General features: G+C 45.1%; 3 protein-coding genes across 8 annotated transcripts in view; 2 read left to right on the top strand and 1 right to left on the bottom strand.

The window, feature by feature from the left end:
- The window catches only part of dnm2a (dynamin 2a), a 56775-nt gene extending 53211 nt beyond the window's left edge, over nucleotides 1-3564 (bottom strand). For all 5 annotated transcript variants that reach the window (XM_072675218.1, XM_072675217.1, XM_072675215.1 and 2 more), the window contains exon 1: nucleotides 3074-3564. In XM_072675218.1, coding sequence (XP_072531319.1) covers nucleotides 3074-3234 — 161 coding nt within the window. In that variant the 5' untranslated portion in view covers nucleotides 3235-3564. The remainder of the gene's footprint in view (nucleotides 1-3073) is intronic.
- Nucleotides 3565-4524: 960 nt separating this feature from the next.
- On the top strand, nucleotides 4525-10906 carry qtrt1 (queuine tRNA-ribosyltransferase 1). Its single transcript, XM_072674566.1, has 9 exons — nucleotides 4525-4998; nucleotides 5101-5169; nucleotides 5825-5963; nucleotides 6523-6717; nucleotides 6951-7089; nucleotides 8259-8334; nucleotides 8492-8601; nucleotides 9395-9479; nucleotides 10337-10906. The coding sequence occupies exons 1-9, from the start codon at nucleotides 4717-4719 to the stop codon at nucleotides 10487-10489; spliced, it is 1248 nt and encodes a 415-aa protein (XP_072530667.1). The 5' UTR covers nucleotides 4525-4716; the 3' UTR covers nucleotides 10490-10906.
- A 3772-nt stretch (nucleotides 10907-14678) lies between these two features.
- kcnt2b (potassium sodium-activated channel subfamily T member 2b) overlaps nucleotides 14679-17575 on the top strand; it is a 98530-nt gene continuing 95633 nt past the window's right edge. For both annotated transcript variants that reach the window (XM_072675219.1, XM_072675220.1), the window contains exon 1: nucleotides 14679-15081. In XM_072675219.1, the coding sequence (XP_072531320.1) occupies nucleotides 14993-15081 (89 nt within the window). In that variant the 5' untranslated portion in view covers nucleotides 14679-14992. The remainder of the gene's footprint in view (nucleotides 15082-17575) is intronic.

A 17575-nucleotide genomic window follows, 5' to 3' on the forward strand; every position in this document is an offset into this window, starting at 1 on the left:
GTGAAGCTGAAGCAGAACGTAAAGATGAAGCAGAACGTAAAGATGAAGCAGAACGTAAAGATGAAGCAGAATGTGACGCTGAGGCAGAGGAAGAAGGTGAAGATGAAGCCGGGAGGAGGAAGGGGAAGCAGAAGATGAAGCAGAATGTGAAGCTGAAGCAGAACGTAAAGATGAAGCAGAACGTAAAGATGAAGCCGGGAGAAGGTGAAGATGAAGCAGAGCGTAAAGATGAAGCAGAAGAAGGTGAAGATGAAGCTGGGAGAAGGAAGGGGAAGATGAAGCAGAATGTGAAAAGGCTGAAGCAGAATGTGAACATGAAGTAGAAGAAGGCAAAGGAGATAGTAAAGATAAATCAGAAGCTGAAGCACAATGCGAAAAAGATGAAGCAGATAAAGGTGAAGCACGAGGAAGAAGGGGAAGAAGAAGAAACAGAAGCTGAAGCAGAATGTAAAGATGAAGCAGAAGCTGAAGCAGAATGTAAAGATGAAGCAGAAAGTGACGACGAGGCAGAGGAAGAAGATGAAGCAGAAGAAACAGAAGCTGGAGCACAACGCAAAAATGAAGCAGAAGAAGGCGAAGATGAAGCCGGGAGGAGGAAGGGGAAACAGAAGATGAAGCAGAATGTGAAAAGGCTGAAGCAGAACGTGAAGAAGATAAAGCAGAAGGTGAAGGAGATAGGAAAGATAAGGCAGAATGTGAAACAGACGAAGCGGAAGGTGGTGGTAAAGAGAAGTAGTAGAAGGCGGCAGGGGTGTGCTGGGTTTTACAGTACTGCTCTTTCACTTGGGTGTGGTTTGCAAATGAACTACAAAGCCCACAGTATTTACCTGCTCCAGATAAGGGCCAGGTCAGGTGGAGCACTGCATCCACAGAGTTTATGCTCACCTGTAGAGTAGCTCTTGCTTTGAAAGAACTTTAACTACAGCATTAAGGTGCACAAAGTACCAAAGGTTCAACACTTAACTTCAGCACTTCCTGCATCAGTACTATTATTAGAGAGGTCCACCAACCACATAGAAACTAGCTCCAAAGACCTCAACAACCTTCTTCAACATGAGGAGATCTAAAACTCCAGCCCTGATAAGTCTTTGCTTTTCAGATATGATTTAGATGTGGATGAATATGAGGGGTTATTATTGCAGGAGAGTTATTGACAGACTCATATCTAGTGCCTTTTCTCCTTCAGAGTCATCGATTCATCGATTCTTTTCACGTTTATGTAACATAAAACACACATCACAGCACTTAATATTACTTCCAATATCAATACCAAGATCAAAACTCCAAATCAGTCAATACTGACATATTTATCATCCCTAAAAAACCTGCTGAGCTTTAGAATGAGCCGATTCAATGTAAAGTATTCTCTTAGGATGAGCATCTGAAAGTAGGCCATCATGTTCACACTACTCAAAAGCTGAACTACGCCACAGGAGGAAACACACAGCTCACAATAACACAGTGTCGGAGTGTGTGTGGCTGTTTCAGACTAGATTTAATGATTTCAGACTGAGATCAATAGCACTTGCTGGTCTCGGAGCACTTTAAATTTCACCTCAATTACACAGATCTGAGTAAATCCAACCACTACCCACCACTGCATTTACTAAAGAGGACAGCTTGCCTTGTGTTGATAGCATAACAGACACACTATCCACAGGAAAAGATCACAGTACAGGAGTCTAGGTCTTCCAGGAACACACCTAAACCACTGAGGCCTTCAGCTTTGGGTCTAGAGGAGACCTGAAAGCCTCTAAACTGAGGGACAGTATGTCTGTGTTGGGTCTTCACTCACAAACTAATATATATATATATATATATATATATATATATATATATATACACATATATATATATCTTTTTTCTTTTTAATGAGAGCCATACTTTCTTGAACAGCATACTCTGACCTCATGATCATCTCCTGCAAATCTACCTCACATATGAACACACAGCATGCAAGCCACCATCAGTAGGTCCTAGCAATAGCAGGTAATGTGCTTTAAGCAGAAAACGGAGAGGATGGGCTGGCGAACTGGCGGAGATCAGACTTTCTTAATTCTGTATTTCGCAGTTAAGGTCGCCGTCCTCTCCCTCGTCCCTTGCCCCTTGTCCGGTGATCTGCATGGGTTCACGAACTGGAGGAGAAGCCTTCAGCCTTTAAGGCCACTCTGTAGTCATGGATGCTGAGGATGAGGGAGGATGCTGAGGAGGATGCTGAGGAGGAGGAGGATGCTGAGGATGAGGAGGAGGATGAGGAGGAGAAGGTGGTGGTGGTGGTGGAATAAGCCTGTGACATCTGTTAAACTGTATTCTGCTCTCCTGAAGTTTTTCTATGAGGTTTTTGAGGGTCTGTGTGTTAAGATTAGGCTTAATTCACCTCTATAAACACACAGGCTGTAGGTGTGTGTGTCTCTTACAGGGGGATTCCCCCAGCTTTAATACCATGCACACACTGAGATGATGCACAGGTAAATGACACTATGAGGTTTGGTGTAAAACACCATGCTTCTGAGGCACTTACTCATGGTCCAGAGTCAGGCTGACTCACAGGGCTGCTGATAGGAACCACAGGGACTTGGCTGCAGCTGAACAGCCGCTACGCAAACAGTTAGCACTAGCTAGCTACTTAAAAAATGTGCGTTTTCGTCTCATACCTACTCCCATCACCTCCTCAGACATATAAAATTCCCGCACTTTGTTTCTAAAGCTTCAGCTGAGAGCAAAAACCGCCTTTTATCGCTCGTTTGTCGCTTACGAACTAGTTAGATAGTTAACTAGCGCTAGCTAGCCTAGCTACCGCAGGCAGCTTAACGTCATGTTTTGTGCGTCCCCCGCTCTCGTTTCAATAAGCAGCAGCGGGAGCGCGCTTACGGAAACGGCGTAACTGCTGTTTGAGAATACGCCCCAAAAAAATCTATGAGAATCGATAGAGCCCAACGACAACAACAGAAATCCAGCGGGACAAGTTGAACACAAGGGAGCAGGCAGGCGTGTGTCAGCTGCTGGAGTTGAAAACTGACAGCTGGGTGTTTCGAGAAGGTGGTTTTACTCGGGGAGTGAATAATAAACCAACCTGCCGACGAAATTCTCCAGCACTGAGCTCTTTCCGGCGCTCTGTCCTCCGACCACGGCGATCTGCGGCAGGTCTAGGTTGCAGCTTTGGCCGATGGAACTGAAAGCGTCCTGGAGTTTGTTGATCAGGGGGATCAACTCCTCCATCCCCCGGTTCCCCATGGCTTCACTCGGGCTCGACTCGACTCGGCTCGGCTCGGCTCGGCTCGCTTTCCCGGGCACAAGAGCTGCTACGGCTGCTGCGGCTGCTGCTACGAGGAGGTGCTCGGGTTACTTCCAAGCGCCGACTTTTCACCCTTCAGACGGGTTCGCTCATCGGCCTGTCAGTGAGAACCACGACTGAAGCACCTTAAAGAGTCTCGAGAGTCGTTAGCTAGCTAGAACCATCACACCGCGCAGGGAACGAGCTCAAATTATCCGCAGCCGAAACTCATAAAACAAAACTTCCAGCGACCATCCGGTCAGGCGACATCCGACCGGTGACTTCAACACCAAACCCTGTCACTAGACGGGCGGACGCTGATTGGTCCCTCTGAAAGATTCTGCTTCTCTGATTGGTGCTGCGTGTGGACCTAAAATGGGCGTGTGTGACTGGATTGGCTCAGCGGAGAGTCTATCTTGTTGGGCCCCGCCTACTTCAGGTTTAGATTCAGTTCCGATAACAAATAAATATGATTTAATAATGAATAAAATATAATAGATTAAATAAGTATATAGTCGTTGTAATGCAATAAAGCCTTACATCTCCAAAATGGTAACTTTATAGAAGGAGAAAGAGGAAAAAAACAAACTTTCGGAATTTTTGAATTGAGCATTTCTATTGGTCTATTCATCAAATTTTAACACGATATAAATAATAACTGCCGGTTTTAAATTGTGTCAAAATGTAAAAAAAAAAAAATTGCAAATTGCAAAAAATTGCAAAAAATTGCAAAAAAAAAAAAGAGGAAAATACAAGTTTTATGCATGACGGGAAAAAAAAAAAAAAAAAAAAAAAAAAAAAAATATATATATATATATATATATATATATATAAATAAAACTGACGCTGGCTTTGCATTCCTATTTATATTCTTAGTGTTAAAATTAAAATTAGCATGAAACTTTTAGTATTTCTGTTTTGTGTGTTTGTGTGTTTGTTTGTTTGTTTGTTTGTTTGTTTTTTCGTGTGCGACTGGATTGGCTCACCGGAAAGTCGATCTTGGCGAAGCCCCGCCCATTTGTCTTAAATGTTGAGCTTCGAATAAAAAAAATAATTCAATATTTATTATAAACGCCAATAAAAATAATTAAAATACAACAAATAAAATTGCGAACATGCAGAACCGATACACGCTTTTAATTTCCACACTTTAAGAAAATACAATAAAACTAATTTTAGTATTTTATTTATTTATAGTTTTCATAATAACTCCTCCTTCGTGTCAAAACGCTCCATTTATTTGCTTTATTATGCATATTAATATATGCTTTAATTTAATTTAAAGTCCCACTTTTCAACCATACTTCCTCGTGGTCTCATGACGCTGAAGTCTCAGCATCTCTCCCGGTCCACCTTAACTGCTGCAGCAGGCTGTTCAGACCTACCCGGCCTCAGACGGCAGCTGCCGCCCCATTTAAGGTGGAACCGGACAGCCTCTCAAAATGGCCGCGGTGGAGAGCGGCACATGTGAGTGTCCAGCCGATATGGCAGCGGTGAAGTGCCTGTCCTCCTCCGCAGCTCCTCTCGCCCTCCGCATCGTGGCCGAGTGTCCGGTGAGCAAGGCGCGTGCCTGCATGCTCACCCTGCCTCACGGGCCGGTCAACACCCCGGTTTTCATGCCTGTGGGCACGCAGGGCACTCTGAAAGGCATCACCGTGGACCAGCTGGAGGACCTGGGCTGTCAGATCTGCCTCGGCAACACCTATCACCTGGGTATGAGACCGGTATGTGAGTGATCTCTCAGTGCAGACCATAGGTAATGACCGGGGTCAGTGGTGGCTTCAGCTCCTCAGTGCAGTGTCTTGTTGTGTTTGCATGTCCTGTAGGGTCCTGAGCTCGTTGAGAAAGCCACTGGTCTGCATGGGTTCATGAACTGGAGGAGAAACCTTCTGACGGTGAGTCCATCTAAAGACTGTTAAGGATTTCAAAGGGCCCTTCCTGTTCCCTGGGGGTCCGTTTATGAGGCTTGTGTGGGTTCGTCCATCAAAACCAGGCTTAATCACCTGTAGTGTCTTTTAAAGGGGAATATCACCAAATCTTAAAATTTGCAGGCCGATTCGGCCAGAAATGCTTGGTTCTGATGGCAGTGGAGCCGTGGTTGAGCTAGTCAAGCAAAGGCTGGCTTAGTGAGTGGGCTACACTTCCTTAATTATGGGGCGGGGGTCGCTCGAGTCATTCTCGTCGCTCGAGTCTTTCCGAATGGTGGGATCCCAGAGTAGTGCACTATGTAGTGAATAGGGCGCAGTTTGGGACGTGGCTCATGTTGAAAACTCAAGATGAACACCACCCACCCACACCAGTGAGCACACATGCCCGGAGCGGTGGGCAGCCACATTGCTGCGCCGCCCGGGGAGCAGAGAGGGTGAATAGCCTTGCTCGAGGGCCCAACAGTGGCAGCTTGCCGAGCCCGGGTTTCGAACCCACAACCAAGTGGGTCAAGTGCTGAGCTACAACTATAATAAGATGGTGTAGTCGTGGTTTAGTAACCCTGAATCGCGCTGTCAGTGGAATGGAGCGCTGAACCTGTTCTGTTGCTTTTTCTCCGAGCAGGACAGCGGAGGCTTTCAGATGGTGTCCCTGGTGGAGCTGTCTGAGGTGACGGAGGAAGGGGTGATGTTCCGCTCTCCTTACGACGGCAAGGAAATCCTGCTCACTCCTGAGCAGTCCATCGCCATACAGAACAGCCTCGGTATGAGCTCACGCGTGTAGAGAGACGGTGTGTTCAGTTGATTGAGTGCCGTATTAACTCAGCTTGGTAAATGGTACGTGATGTGTCCAAAAGTTTGTGGACACCCCTTTCTAATGAATGCTATATTCAGACACACACAGCTTGTCTAGTCTCTGTAAGACTCTCTGGGCTAGAGGGGTGTAAAGCCCCCCAGCATTGAGCTGTGGAGCAGTGGAGTGATGGATGGATGGATGGATGGATGGATGGATGGATGGATGAATGGAAAGTGGTGCTCCAGCCAATACTTTTGGGATGAGTTGTGCATCTTCATGACCTAACGAACACTCTCTTGTGATCGCTGAATGCAATCAAATCCTCACAGCAATGCTCCCTGCATTCTAGTGGAAAGCCTTCTTCCCTGGGCAGTAGAGACAGCTACCCCAACAAAAGCAGGATGCACTTTTTTCTAATGCCCTCGATGTCCCAATACTTTTGTCCATTTAACACTTGTCTGCTTTTTGTATTTTGTCACTTGTCTGTATTTCTATATGTTGATTGTGTCGTTTTTATATGTATCCAGGCTCGGACATCATGATGCAGCTGGACGATGTGGTCAGTAGTACGGTGACGGGACCCAGGGTGGAGGAGGCCATGCATCGCTCTGTGCGCTGGCTGGACCGCTGCATCGCCGCCAATAAGAACCCTCATCGGCAGAACCTGTTCGCCATCATTCAGGGCGGGCTTAATGCAGAGCTGCGCAAGGCCTGCTTAGATGGTAAGAGCTCACCCCTTCCCGTCACCGCCGTCTTACTGAGCATCCACCCACAGTCTAGCGAAAGTGCCCCTGAGTGCCCATCAGGATCACATTAACGCCGGTGGCTTTTTGCCGTGCTGCTTTCTGAGACCACTCTCCAGACCTCTACTGCTGCGACTGTTGACCTCATCCAGTGACGGCCTGTGTTAGTGTGGACCAGCATGCCCGATTTGTTTGTGGTTTTCTTGGTGCAGAAATGACGAAGCGAGACGTGCCGGGGTTCGCCGTTGGCGGACTGAGCGGAGGAGAAGAGAAGGATGATTTTTGGAAGATGGTGACGCTCAGCACGGACCACCTTCCTAGAGGAAAGCCTCGCTACCTCATGGGAGTTGGGTAAAAAAAAAAAATCCGTAATCCTCGTTCTCATTTACGTAGCTGACTGTAGCGACTGACGGCAAGCAATTACAGGGCTTAAAGACCAGTCCCAGTTTCTACATGTTGTGTACACTCTATGGACAAAAGTTTTGGGACGCCTGCTCCTTCATTGCTTTGATTTCTCCTAAAATCAAGGGTATTAAGTTGATCCTGCTTTTGTCGGAGTATCTGTCTCTACTGTGCAGGGAGGAAGGCTTTCTACCACATTTTGGAGGAGCATTGCTGTGAGGATTTGATTGCATTCAGCAGCAGGAGTGGGTTTAGTGAGGTCAGGATGTTGGATGATCACCACCCCACCTCATCCTAAACCATCCCACCCTCCCCAAGTCATGCCAAAAGTATTGGATGGTCTCCTAAGCGTCCACTATGGCTCAGGGGTTGTGAGTTCGTGTCCGGAGCCACGTTGCTTTGCCATTAGGGTCCGGAGTCAGACTCATCACTTCTAAAGTGATGTTGGCTGGCACAGGGATCTGCTAGCCGGCTGCCAAGCGTTGCTGCCAGCGGCGTTATCTGGCTTTGCAGGTGTCCGGGGTACCCTCCTAGTGCTGAGGGGGAGCTACGAACACGGTTCCACTGCTCCACAGCTCAATGCTGGGGGGCTTTATACCCCTTTATAGCCCATGTCTGGCATTAGGCTGCATGGTGCCTATAGGTTCATGGTTATCTGCAGTCCGTCTCTATCAGAACAAGCTGTGTGTGTGCATTTGCACATCTGTGTCAGCAAAGGATGCAACTTAAAGTATCTGAATGCATTCATTAGAAGGGGTGTCCAAAAAAGGTTGGCTATATAGTGCATCTCCGACAAGGCGGGACAAATTCCCATTTTAAGGGCGGGACTTTCAATAATACCCCATGCTGTTAAGCTATTATGCTGTTAAGCTATTATAAGCTGTCCCATTCATTTTCTACTCATTCAGTGAACTGCCCCTTCCTCCTCCTCCTTCTCTTCCTCCTTTTATAAGCGTGATCTAATCTGCATGGCTCTGGTTGAAGGATATTAGCGTAGCGGTCGCTGTAGGACGCAGGTGTTTGTAGAGTTGAAGGCGGTCGAGGTCTGGCTACTGCCTCACCGTGACAGCTAGAAATGCTGCAAGTAATGTTCTTCACCCTGGTTCTGTGTGTTCCAGCTATGCCGTGGACCTGGTGGTGTGCGTAGCCCTGGGCTGCGACATGTTCGACTGCGTCTTCCCAACTCGCACAGCTGTAAGTGTCCTATATCTGATCTGATACATCGGCCTGATGCTCACATCAACACAGCGTACCTGGTTTCGCTACAGCATCTAGCTTAATATCTCCTCTCTGACCTCTGTAGCTCTTTCTCTTCTCTCGCTCGAGCTAAATCTCATTTTGTCTGATGCAGAGATTTGGCTCAGCCCTGGTCCCCTGGGGTTCTCTACAGATCAAACAGAAGCAGTATGCCAAGGACTTCCAGCCCATAGACCCTGACTGCCAGTGTGCTACCTGCAAGAGGTATGAAGAGAACCTCCAACTGGACTCTTGGCTTTTGTTTGTTAACATATTGATTAGTTGTGTTTTAATAAATAATGTTTAATAAACAATTATTTATTAAAATGTTTTTAATAAATAATTATTTTATTACATTTTATTAAAATTATTTATAAATAATTATTACTTTGAATCTGCTTGGCCTTCTGCTGTGTGGCGTCAGGGGCACAGATTGAGGTCCTATACCAAAACTGCTGGGATAATTTCAATAAGTTCAGAAGCTGTTCATATTTTTATTATTATTGTTCTTATTATTGTATTATTTTTGATAATAAGGATATAAGGTATAAGTACGTGGAATTGCGTTATGAGGCTTCAGTCAGAAAGTGGCAATTCAGGCACTCTCTCCACTCATCACTACTAAGGGGGGCTACCTACGGGATACCTGGCAGAGAAAAAAGGGATAATATTGACCAAAAATGTAATTAAATAACTATTGATTTGAATAATATCCAGTTTTCTAATATCTACAATTTCTAGGCATGTTAAAATTTTAAAGCATGAACCCCAAGAACCTTCAATCTGTCCCTGATCCGTTTCTGTATTCCAGTACAGAGCGAGTCCTGTAGCTCCGCCAGCCGCAACCGTGTGTCTTTACAGTGCTCTCTGAATCGCACTAAAATACCCACTTTACGTCTCGCTGTGGACAAACCACGTTTCGTGATTCTCTCCTGAATAACTGTGATCAAGTGAGGTGACGTCACACATTTCTAATTCTGTTAACGTCTCTCTCCTTGTCCCCTCTCGGAAACCGCAGACACAGTCGGGCGTATCTGCACGCCCTGTTCAAGAGCGACACTGCAGCCATGCACCACGTCACCATCCACAACATCTCCTACCAGGTACAGAAAACCAGGAACAAATGGGATTGTTTTATTATTATTTATTATTATTATTATTATTATTATTATTATAATTTCTTTCTTGATGATGCTGGTATTAAGGAGTTAAATCTAGAAGAGAAGAGAGCTGGGCAGTATATGGTTGGTTAGTGTAGTGGATAAACACACCTACCCTCCACATAACAGACTAGGGTTTTATTTCCTGCCTAGAAAATAAATAAATATAAAATATAAAAAATGCATTTTATTTTATTTATTTATTTGATCTTTTTTTTTTCATTTATTTATATATAAACAATCAAATCCCAATTAAAAACAAATTCTTTTTAAAGGTAAGAATTTTATACACATTATACATATACACATATAATAATAATAAACTATTAAATGTAATAAATATTAAATAAACCATTTACTAATGTATGTTTACTAAAAAGCATATGCATTTTAATTTTAATGTGTATGTTTCATTTTAATTAAATGTTAATTTAATGTTAAGTTAATTTTGGAACATTTCTATAGGTCCAATCATCAAATAAATCTGAGACAATATAAAGAACACCCAGAGTCACGTTGTCAGATAGTAGGGTATAATTGGAATACAAGGTTTTGAGTGACAGCAACCGGATCTTTTCCCTCTTTACGTTGAACCTGGAGCAACAAGGCCGGCGTCGCTAACGAACACCCGAAGTCCATAAGCGATGACTCTGATGCTGAATGTGTCTTAGCTGATGGACCACACATCTAGTGAAGGGTGAAACTGTGTAAATTAGAATTTCAGCCTCATGTTTCAGTGGTTTAGGCCAGTTACTGCTGCTACTGCAGTAAGTCCTGTCTCCTCTCTTTCTTTCCTGCAGCTGACCCTCATGCGTTCGGTGCGTCAGAGCATCATAGAGCGGCGCTTCCCGGAGTTTGTGCGGAGCTTCATGAGGAGAATGTTCCCCTCCAGTGAGCAGTACCCCAGCTGGGCGGTGGACGCCCTCGCATCAGTGAACATTGCTCTGGACTAATGGCCTCGGCGCTGGCTGCTTACTGCCAGTGCACTGGACTAACGTGTGTGTGTGTGTGTGTGTGTGTGCAGAACTTTCAGAATGGGTTCATTCTGGACTAGAAATATGACATATGAAGATGTACATGTACATTTATTAATTTTTTTTGTACTGTATGAACTTGCCATTTTTAGGCCTCTGCCCTGAAGTGATCTGGGGTTACTGGAGGTCAGATTTTCTCATCTTATTTTAGTGACCTCGGTCTGATGAGCGCGTTATACATTTTTATGATCCTTTGCTCTCCATTAGCTGAACACTGTTGATTCTTAATTGTTGCTGTATTTTTATTTCCATGTAACGTTATAACCTTTCTTTAAACACTTCCATTTAGTTGTAATTACAGATTTGTCCACTAAAGAAATATACCTCCAGTCTTCATTACCCTCAGGCCTCCGTTTCTTTCATCTTGTGGACGTGAGCATTAAGCAAGCACGCCCACTCTGTGCCGCAGTTAAGCCGTCCATCACGCCAAACCGTTGGGGGACGTTGAGGCATCCGTCTGTTCTTTCAGAGTGAAAATGAGCGACTCCGGGGTCTGAGATCTGGCAGGATAATAAAGCGCAGTGTCCTGCTGTGCTATCAATTTTTTGGAGATGGTTCACAGCCCAGACAAGCAAAGTGTTCCTCAGGTTGTGTTTCATTATACTACACACCGTTGTCCGCTTCCCCTCATGACTCAGAAGTGTCACAGGAGTGACCACTTAAGCTCAAAAGGGCCTTAATGAGCCTACAGGCTCTCAGACTTCCTGCGGTTTTGCTTTACCCCTCTCGAATGCTCCGAAACTGATGCTGTGACATTTTCTGATGTTAATTACAGCTGCATTAAATGACTGTTTATGATAGTCTGATAATCTATCAAATATTACAATGAGTAATCAATGGTTTGGATTATGAATCACATTATTAACTAGGTTATTAACTCTTTTTATACAGCGATCAGCTCCTAAATTAGCTTAAGGTTGTTTTATGTGCTCACTAGCTAAAATGATTAATAAAATATTTAATAAAACTAAAAAAAAATCCTGCTTGTAGAAAAGTCCTGTCAAAAACTAAAACTGTAGCAACTAAAATAATTTCCCCATATTTTTCAGATCAGTGAAAAAGAAAAAAAGGTAAACAAGCGAGAGACGGTCATTTTAGCTATCAGTTTGATGTTACTATGGTGTTTCTAAGTGGTTGCTATGGCATTGCTAGGTGGTTGCTAAGTGGTTGCCATGGTATTGCAATTGTTTGCTATGATGTTGCCAGATGCTTACTAAGTGTTCACTGTGGTATCCCAGGTGGTTGCTATGGTGGTGTTAAGTGGACTCTAGATGTGTGCTACAGTGTGGCAAGGTGATTGCTGCTAGGCAGTTGCTTTGGTAGGTTTCCTAGGTTGTTGCTAGCTAAGTGGTTACTAGGTGCTTGCTATGATGTTGCTAAATGGTTAATATGATATCCCAAGTTGTTGCTAGGTGGCTGCCATGGTATCCCAGGTGGTTGCCATGTTGGTGTTAAGTGGACCCTAGATGGGTGCTACGGTGTGGCAAGGTGATCGCTACACTGTACACTGGTAGGCAGTTGCTTTGGTAGCCTAGGTTGTTGCTAAGTGGTTACTAGGTGCTTGCTATGGTGTTGCTGAATGGTTACCCTGATATGGTGCCCCTTATTTCCTTCCTATGTGGAGGGGGCAAATATCTGCTATGTGGAAACTGTGTCTGATCACAAAGCTGTACACAAGCCCACATCAGACAATCAGACCTAACAACCTGAAGCTGGACACTCGGTGTTGATCTCTCAAACTGCGGGATGATGCACCTGGCGAAAATGGTAAAGATCTCCGATTCCCAGCTCAGGTCATGGAGAACCCACACCCGACTAATTAACACACTAACAAGCTCCTCAGGTGGAGGAACCCCAGAAATCTGCAGAACATGAAGTCCCCAGGACTAGGTACCCATAGTACTGGGAGTATTACACCATTTCTATGTGCTCGGATTGGCCGCTAGAGGGCGACAGAACAGCACTGCTGCTGCTGCTGCTGCTGCTCCTCATCTCTGACTACCTGTGTCTACATGATGGAAATCAGCTTCTGCTGTCAAATCTGACAACAGCTTTAATCATGAACCCTCTGCTCATTTAGGTTTGGCAAAGCCACATGTTGGAGAAAAGCACCATTTGGGACTCGCAGCTTTTTCCCTCCTGTCGCACCGTGGCAAAGCAACAGGTTTCCCCACTCCCTGCTTTGCTGCAATCAGCTGCAATCAGTTCCACTGGAAGAAGACGGCGGCGGTAGTTTAAAGGCGTGTGCAGCTTTATTAAGTCTAATAATAACAACATGCAGTCGGTGGACTCGTGTATCCGTGCACCTCAACAGGTGAATGGGAGGCTGCAGCCAAATCCGTAAAAATCTGGGCGTTTTCGACCAGATGGTTGCTGTAACGTTGCGGTACGAACCGGACGAATTTAAAGATACCACAGGCTGCATTTACCGAGTAATTTAACGTTGTTTTTTTTACATGTAAATTGTAACGGTGTGACATTGCGTGGTACCGGAAATGCTCAGATATGGTTTTACAAGCCTATTTACCACCCTGTTATCTTGCCTCAGAATGAATGACTGCTGGTTTCTTCTTTTACAGAGGGGAAAACGATCGTGAGTATTCCTTAAATTATTGGGGTACATTACTATGGCAGCTTAGCCTAGCCTAGCTTAGCCTAGCATTGTTTTTAGACCTGAAACATTTCCGACATTCAGCAAACTTACAAAAACACTTAGCTACTTTGTATCGCTAGAATCCAAAAACCTCAGTCAGTCTGGAGACCACAACACTCTTTGACAGCGTTTGAAGACAGCGAGCGTTGGACTCTGCCGTTCGGACACCCAGGGGAAGTTCGTCCCCCCACTACGGTGCAGGCCCAAAAAAAGCCTGGACGCTTGTCTTCCATGGATCTTAAAGGATGGCGGGTCGAGCCGAACCGTATTTGAAGCTGGAAGGGCTGTTGGTACAGATCGGCTTTTGACCATCGCCATCAAGAACGGGGCGTCAGGGGGTTAAATCTGAGGCCAGTGGAGAGAGAACACAGCAGAGGGGTGACATGGCTGAACTTAGAAACGTTGAAAACAACAACAACAAAATGATTATTAATATTTTGATCTATTTTCAAGTCTCACCGGATGCTTGCTGTTCTCTCGGTGTCTAGTTGGCATGGTTGTGCGGTTAGCTAGCTGAAGAGATGGTAGTAATGTCTGGTGGAGTTAGCTTTTAGCCCAGCACCCGGGTAGCACTGCTTCACTGGTGCTTACATGGCTCACACAGCCTCCTTACATGACCATTCTCCGCACTCTCTCACTCTCACAACTGTCGCGTGTAACTTATTGATAGCACAGTCCTCAAAGGCTCTTCCTGCAGCAGCGCTTCCATTGGTCGGCCCTACTCCATAGCGCTGCTATTGAGCCACTGCGTTGAGCCTTGACTTTCGCTAGTCGTCTAAATCTGTGGGAAATTTTCTCTTTGTTTTTTACCCATTTTCTCCCCAATTTGGATCGGCAGTTACCCAGCCCCCTATAGCATGCACTGCTTCCGACACTAGTGAGAGTAAAGACCAACATGGTCCTCTCCAGCCAGCCAACGGCTCTTTTTCGATCACCATGCAACCAACGGGCCTGGAGGGAAGCGCCGTATACCTGCGGAGGTTTTGCATCAGCTAGCAGACGACGGTGGCGGCCAGCACCACACTGGAGTGATGTAGAGGTGATGTGGAGAGAGCGAGGAGGAGGCCGGTTGTGCTCTCCCAGGCTCCGGCTGCCGATGGCTAGCTAGCAGCATGACTTCAAACCATGGGATTCGAACCAGCGATCCTCTGGTCATAGTGACAGCACCTTATTCCGCTGGACCAGTCGGGGCCCAGCTACATTTTCTGCTTTAATGTTCCTCAGTTTGTCACGTCCATGTACCGAACTCTCACTGTTTAGAAATGGACGCTAAGGCACAGAAATGGGAAGGAAGCTGAGGGAACTGGAGGGCATGGATCATGTCCAGATATCTGCAGCTAATGCTAAAATAAACTGAAGCCTCAGTTGAGGGGGGGGGTGTTTGACTCAGGAATGAGAAGCAAGTTCAGACACCGCGGATACACACACTTACACACACACACACCCTCGCACCAAGAGCGAGAGTGCGCGAGTAGAAGGTGGGGTAGTTTGTCTGCGCTCAGGGTGGGAAGCGGTCGCACCACGCGGACACTCGCGCATGTCACGCCGGAGCCCCCCCTCCCCCAGGCGGGGAGAGCTGGGAGCGGAGCCGCGGTGATCACAGCAGCGCCTGGATGAGCAGACATGGGTCCGGGAGCGGAGCAGTGAGGCGCTGAGCAGAGGTCTTGGGGAGGGAAGGGACGCGGCGCTGTTGCACTGATCTCTTTACATCTTCCCTCCTGCGTTTGCCAGCTCAAAGCAAAGAGGGTCTTGGGGGGGTTCGGGCGGCCATGGTGGAGCTGGAGAAGGAGGTTCTGCCGCTGCCGCCGCGGTACCGGTTCCGAGACCTGTTGCTCGGGGACTGGCAGGCGGACGACAGGTAGGGAAGTTCTTTCAGGGGGGTTTGGGAGGGACAGGGGGGAGTGGGGAGGTGGGGGGGGGGGGGGGGGGGGGTTCCCCAGTGGGTTCCCCAGTGGGTTCGTGCAGCAGTGGCTCATCTTAAACTGGATTATTGATTAAGATGATCATGCTTTTGTTGATCAGAACGTGCCTGCTGTAGTGTGTGTGTGTGTGTGTGTGTGTGTGTGTGTGTGTTACTGAAAGCTGAGGGCGAGCATTTCTGCAAAACAAGGCTCTGTAGGTCTGAGCAACAGGTTCCTGGAGGAACTTTGTGTGTGTGTGTGTGTGTGTGTGTGTGTGTGTGTGTGTTAGGAGGATGATGATGACATTTGCATTAGCTGTTATGCAGCAGACATAATGCACACCACTAAAAAGGACCATATTTGGTGCTATCTAGAACCCATTCTTGCTAGTGTAATATTAAATACCCATGTTTCAGTGTTCTTCAAGGGTTCTGTAGGAAAGGCACGTGTTCTGTCTAGAACCACAGAAGCTCAAAGAAGCAGTTGAGTGCTTAAACTGGTTCTAAATGGTTCTTCTTTCTGTATGATGGAGGATGTGAGGTCCTATGTGGTTCCACATTGTGGTTCTAAGTGTATCCCAGGAATTCTGGCATTTTGGTTTGAATGTTTTAATGATTCTCTTAAACAAAGGGGGATCTTCCGAGGTTCCTTAGTGAAGGCAATGTGTCTGTATAGACCAAGTGACCTAGAACCATTTTAGGTGCTATACAGAACCTTTTTGTTTTAACATTTCTGTACCCGTCTTTCAATTACACCCTTGAAAAGGGATTTCTCCAGGGGTTCTATAAAGAACCGTGATGGCTCAAAAAAAGAAGCAGTCGAATGCCTAAATTGGTTCTAAGTGGTTCTTCTGTACAATGGAATACAATGGAATTTGGTTCTATACGGTTCTTTAGAAGTATTCCACATGTTCCCTTTGGTTTTAATGTTTAAATTATGCCTTTAAAAAGAATTGGGGGGGGAGTTACAAGGTTCTTCAGTAAGGGCAATAGAACAATTTCTGGTTCTACGCAGAACCCTTTTTGATGAGAGATAAGCTTTATATAATTTGCACTGATCCGTGTTTCCATTTCGACCATAAAACACAATGGGGTTCTCTTTAGGCAAATGTTCTACATGGAACCGTGACATCTCAAAGACGTGAATGCTTTGCTTGGTTCTAAATACATCTTCTGTATGATGGAGGACATGTGGTTCTATGTGGTTCTTTAATGAATCAGTTTAAAATGGTTCTAAAAAGGTTACATATAGAACCATGTTTATTCATGACGTGGTTATTTAAAGAACCTGCTTAACCTGGTTTTATATAGCTCCAGACATGTCTGAGAACCTTCTGTAGAATCCCTTTTTGCTAGAACGCATAAATGGTTCTTTTTGTAGTGATGGAGCACATATGGATCCGTACGGTCTGTAAAGCTCCGAATGTGCTTGTATTGTAACATGTCATAGAACCATTTCTGGTTCATAGAGAGCCTCGATCCATATGGGACTGATCCATGTTATATTTATACCCTTGGAAAGACGGTTCTCCAAGGGTTCTTTAGCAAAGGCAAATGTTAATACCGGGCTCAGAGGTTCGTTTGTGTGAATGTGTGAAGGGTTCTTTGCATGGCTCGATGTTTCGTCTATATGATGGAACACAGAAATGGTTCTATGTGCTTCTTTAAACTTAGAACCTATTTAAAATGGTTCTGTAAAGCACCAAAAAGGGTTCCTCTGTTGTTATGAATCATAGACCTTGTTGCACTGATCCATGTATTCCTTCTGGTTCTAATGTTTCAGTTACACCCTCAAGGAGGTTCTTCCAGGGTTCTTTAGTGACGTCAGTTTTTTTGGATGATTCTTCTGCATGACCGAGGCCATTTGATTCTATATGGCTCAGTTTCAGTTTCACGTGGTTCTGTAAAGATCCCATTATCCCAACATAAATATAAGTCGTAGAACATAGAACCTAAAAGAACTCCCATAGGGCTCATGTCCTCATTTTTTCTTGTATTATGTTTTTCACTGAGCTCCATTTACACTGTTTCTGCAGCGTTATTATTCATAATTCATAAATCATCATTCATTTTTAACATGACTGTTGAGCTCTGTTCTGATTGGCTCTCCTGTATTATGTTTCCTTTAAAAGCACTGAGAACTACAGTGTGAGTGGGCGGGGCTACGTTGTGGTAGGCTAAACAGACAGAGACCTGTAAACCAGTTGGTTTGTTTATATATATATATATATATATATATTGTGTATGTGTGTGTGTGCTATTTATATAGTACCGTATGGGATTTATTATTGCCTGATATTGGACAGACATTTTATTTATATATACTGCCATGTTAAGAAATGAGGGTTGTCAGGGATGTCACATAATAACACATTATGATATTAATAATACACTCTCTTTAAGAAATAATGGAGCAGAATAAACAGTATTGGACAGATATAATGTCTGTGTC

The sequence above is a fragment of the Salminus brasiliensis genome, chromosome 3 (genome assembly GCF_030463535.1).
Source record: "Salminus brasiliensis chromosome 3, fSalBra1.hap2, whole genome shotgun sequence".
In the NCBI taxonomy this organism is placed as follows: domain Eukaryota; kingdom Metazoa; phylum Chordata; class Actinopteri; order Characiformes; family Bryconidae; genus Salminus; species Salminus brasiliensis.